At 38.8% G+C, this 2,777-nt stretch overlaps 1 protein-coding gene across 1 annotated transcript in view; it reads left to right on the top strand.

Annotated features, from left to right (window-relative positions):
- Window positions 1-2,777, top strand: part of trpm7 (transient receptor potential cation channel, subfamily M, member 7) — a 54,923-nt gene that overhangs the window by 45,704 nt on the left and 6,442 nt on the right. The window contains exons 33-36 of the mRNA XM_016488374.1: window positions 178-194; window positions 1,038-1,088; window positions 1,234-1,278; window positions 1,467-1,678. Of these exons, the coding sequence (XP_016343860.1) occupies window positions 178-194; window positions 1,038-1,088; window positions 1,234-1,278; window positions 1,467-1,678 (325 nt within the window). The remainder of the gene's footprint in view (window positions 1-177; window positions 195-1,037; window positions 1,089-1,233; window positions 1,279-1,466; window positions 1,679-2,777) is intronic.

Raw genomic sequence — 2,777 nt, 5'->3', positions numbered from 1 at the left:
TACTGACATCAGCTGTGTGTGTGTGTGTGTGTGTGTGTGTGTGTCAGCGGTGGAGCGTAATAACCTGATGCGGTTGTCTCAGAGTATTCCATTCACCCCAGTGCCCCCTAGAGGTAAGACGCAGCACTGCCCTCCTGTCTCTCTCTGTCCCATCAGGCTTTGCTGTTTATCATGTAGTTCTGGGCGGCGTGACGGTAGTGATTGGTTTTTACATGTGAGAGAAGAAACATGGAGTGATATTAAAATACATCAGACAAATGTGCAAAGATTCTTAACTCAAGATACATTTACTGGAGTATGACAAAGCCTTGTTTTCTGATAAATAAATAGTGTATTTTAGGATTAAAACAAAAACAAATACCTGCCAATGAGCTCCAAAAAACCAACCCAATTCAAATGGAAAAAGTTTTCATTCCCCATTGGCAGATATTTGTTCTTGTTTTAATCATAAACTCGCTTGATTTTGTTCAGTATCTCAAAAAAAAAAAAGATTTTGCAGTTTACATCTCCAGTAAATGTGTCTTGATTTAAGGATGTTTAGATATTTGTATTGAAAAACAAGACAAAAATACTGAGGAAGAGATTCATTTTTTGCAGTTCATGCAACACTCAATGCCACGACTTTATGAATTTAAGACTCTGCTTCTTTTTAGGCTTCAATTTGTGGAAGGGTGAATTATGACTTTTGATGACCTTTTTAAGACCCACAGAAACCCTGAAATACAGCTGCTCTAAAAAGACAATCGTGTCAATATACAGTTCAGTTCATTAACAGTCAATTTCATTTCAATCCGTCTGATCTCAGTTTAATAATATCAGTCTGACTGTTTTAAATCTTTAGTTTCAAACTTGTGAATCTGTTTTTACACTGTTGTACATTTGATATGAATCAGCTGATTTGTGCTTTGAATCCATCAAATTCCAAATAAACAAAGTAATTAAATCAGATGAAGCAGCTTTTTGTTTGTAAAAGACTAAACTCACTGGATTATAAAAAATAAACAGTGTGTGTGTGTGTGTGTGTGTGTGTGATTCAGCTGCAGGTCTGTACGCTGGGCGACACACACACCTGGGGGTGCGTAAGGACTGTAAGTCTGACTCCTGCTGGTCTCTCTCAGCGCTGCACTTACACATACAGTACTACACTACACTGACAGCATCAGGAACACGGTAATATCGTGGTATTTTGTGTGTTGTTCTGCTCATTCTTTGCTCTGTGTGTCTGTGGAGCAGCGATCGGTTCTCCGTTCAAGCCCATGGAGAGTTATCAGTATTCAGGTCAGTGTTTCTGTCACTCCGTCCAACTAAAGCATAAACGTGTCCTGATTCGAACCCGACCCGCGACACCTCGCTCAAACACACACTGTAATGAGAGTGTGTTTAGCGGGCCGAGGCGCGGTGGTGTGACGTGTACTGACATCAGCCCTGTGTGTGTGTGTGTGTGTGTGTGTGTGTGTGTGTGTCAGCGGTGGAGCGTAATAACCTGATGCGGTTGTCTCAGAGTATTCCATTCACCCCAGTGCCCCCTAGAGGTAAGACGCAGCACTGCCCTCCTGTCTCTCTCTGTCCCATCAGGCTTTGCTGTTTATCATGTAGTTCTGGGCGGCGTGACGGTAGTGATTGGTTTTTACATGTGAGAGAAGAAACATGGAGTGATATTAAAATACATCAGACAAATGTGCAAAGATTCTTAACTCAAGATACATTTACTGGAGTATGACAAAGCCTTGTTTTCTGATAAATAAATAGTGTATTTTAGGATTAAAACAAAAACAAATACCTGCCAATGAGCTCCAAAAAACCAACCCAATTCAAATGGAAAAAGTTTTCATTCCCCATTGGCAGATATTTGTTCTTGTTTTAATCATAAACTCGCTTGATTTTGTTCAGTATCTCAAAAAAAAAAAAGATTTTGCAGTTTACATCTCCAGTAAATGTGTCTTGATTTAAGGATGTTTAGATATTTGTATTGAAAAACAAGACAAAAATACTGAGGAAGAGATTCATTTTTTGCAGTTCATGCAACACTCAATGCCACGACTTTATGAATTTAAGACTCTGCTTCTTTTTAGGCTTCAATTTGTGGAAGGGTGAATTATGACTTTTGATGACCTTTTTAAGACCCACAGAAACCCTGAAATACAGCTGCTCTAAAAAGACAATCGTGTCAATATACAGTTCAGTTCATTAACAGTCAATTTCATTTCAATCCGTCTGATCTCAGTTTAATAATATCAGTCTGACTGTTTTAAATCTTTAGTTTCAAACTTGTGAATCTGTTTTTACACTGTTGTACATTTGATATGAATCAGCTGATTTGTGCTTTGAATCCATCAAATTCCAAATAAACAAAGTAATTAAATCAGATGAAGCAGCTTTTTGTTTGTAAAAGACTAAACTCACTGGATTATAAAAAATAAACATTAAAACATGATTATTTACAATTAGAACCATTTTTCATTACATTTCCAACCACAAAACGTTACACAGAATTGCTTGATGTAAGGTGCAGTTCATGCCGCCCAGCCCTACGCTGTATTTGTTTGGTGATATTGTGTGTTTGCGAGGTCAGTTGCGTGTTACACACACTCCCAAACACACTCACTCACTCCAAAACACACACACTCTCTCACACACACTCTCACACACACACACACTCTCACTCTTACACCTACACACTCCAAAACACACACTCACTCACACACTCCAAAACACACACACACACACACACACACACACACACACACACACACACAGCTAAGAGACAGTCTACAAAC

This window comes from Sinocyclocheilus anshuiensis, unplaced genomic scaffold, assembly GCF_001515605.1.
Source record: "Sinocyclocheilus anshuiensis isolate Anshui unplaced genomic scaffold, SAMN03320099.WGS_v1.1 scaffold1705, whole genome shotgun sequence".
NCBI lineage: Eukaryota > Metazoa > Chordata > Actinopteri > Cypriniformes > Cyprinidae > Sinocyclocheilus > Sinocyclocheilus anshuiensis.
Note: the sequence above shows the minus strand (reverse complement) of the source record. Positions and strands in the feature narration are given on the sequence as shown.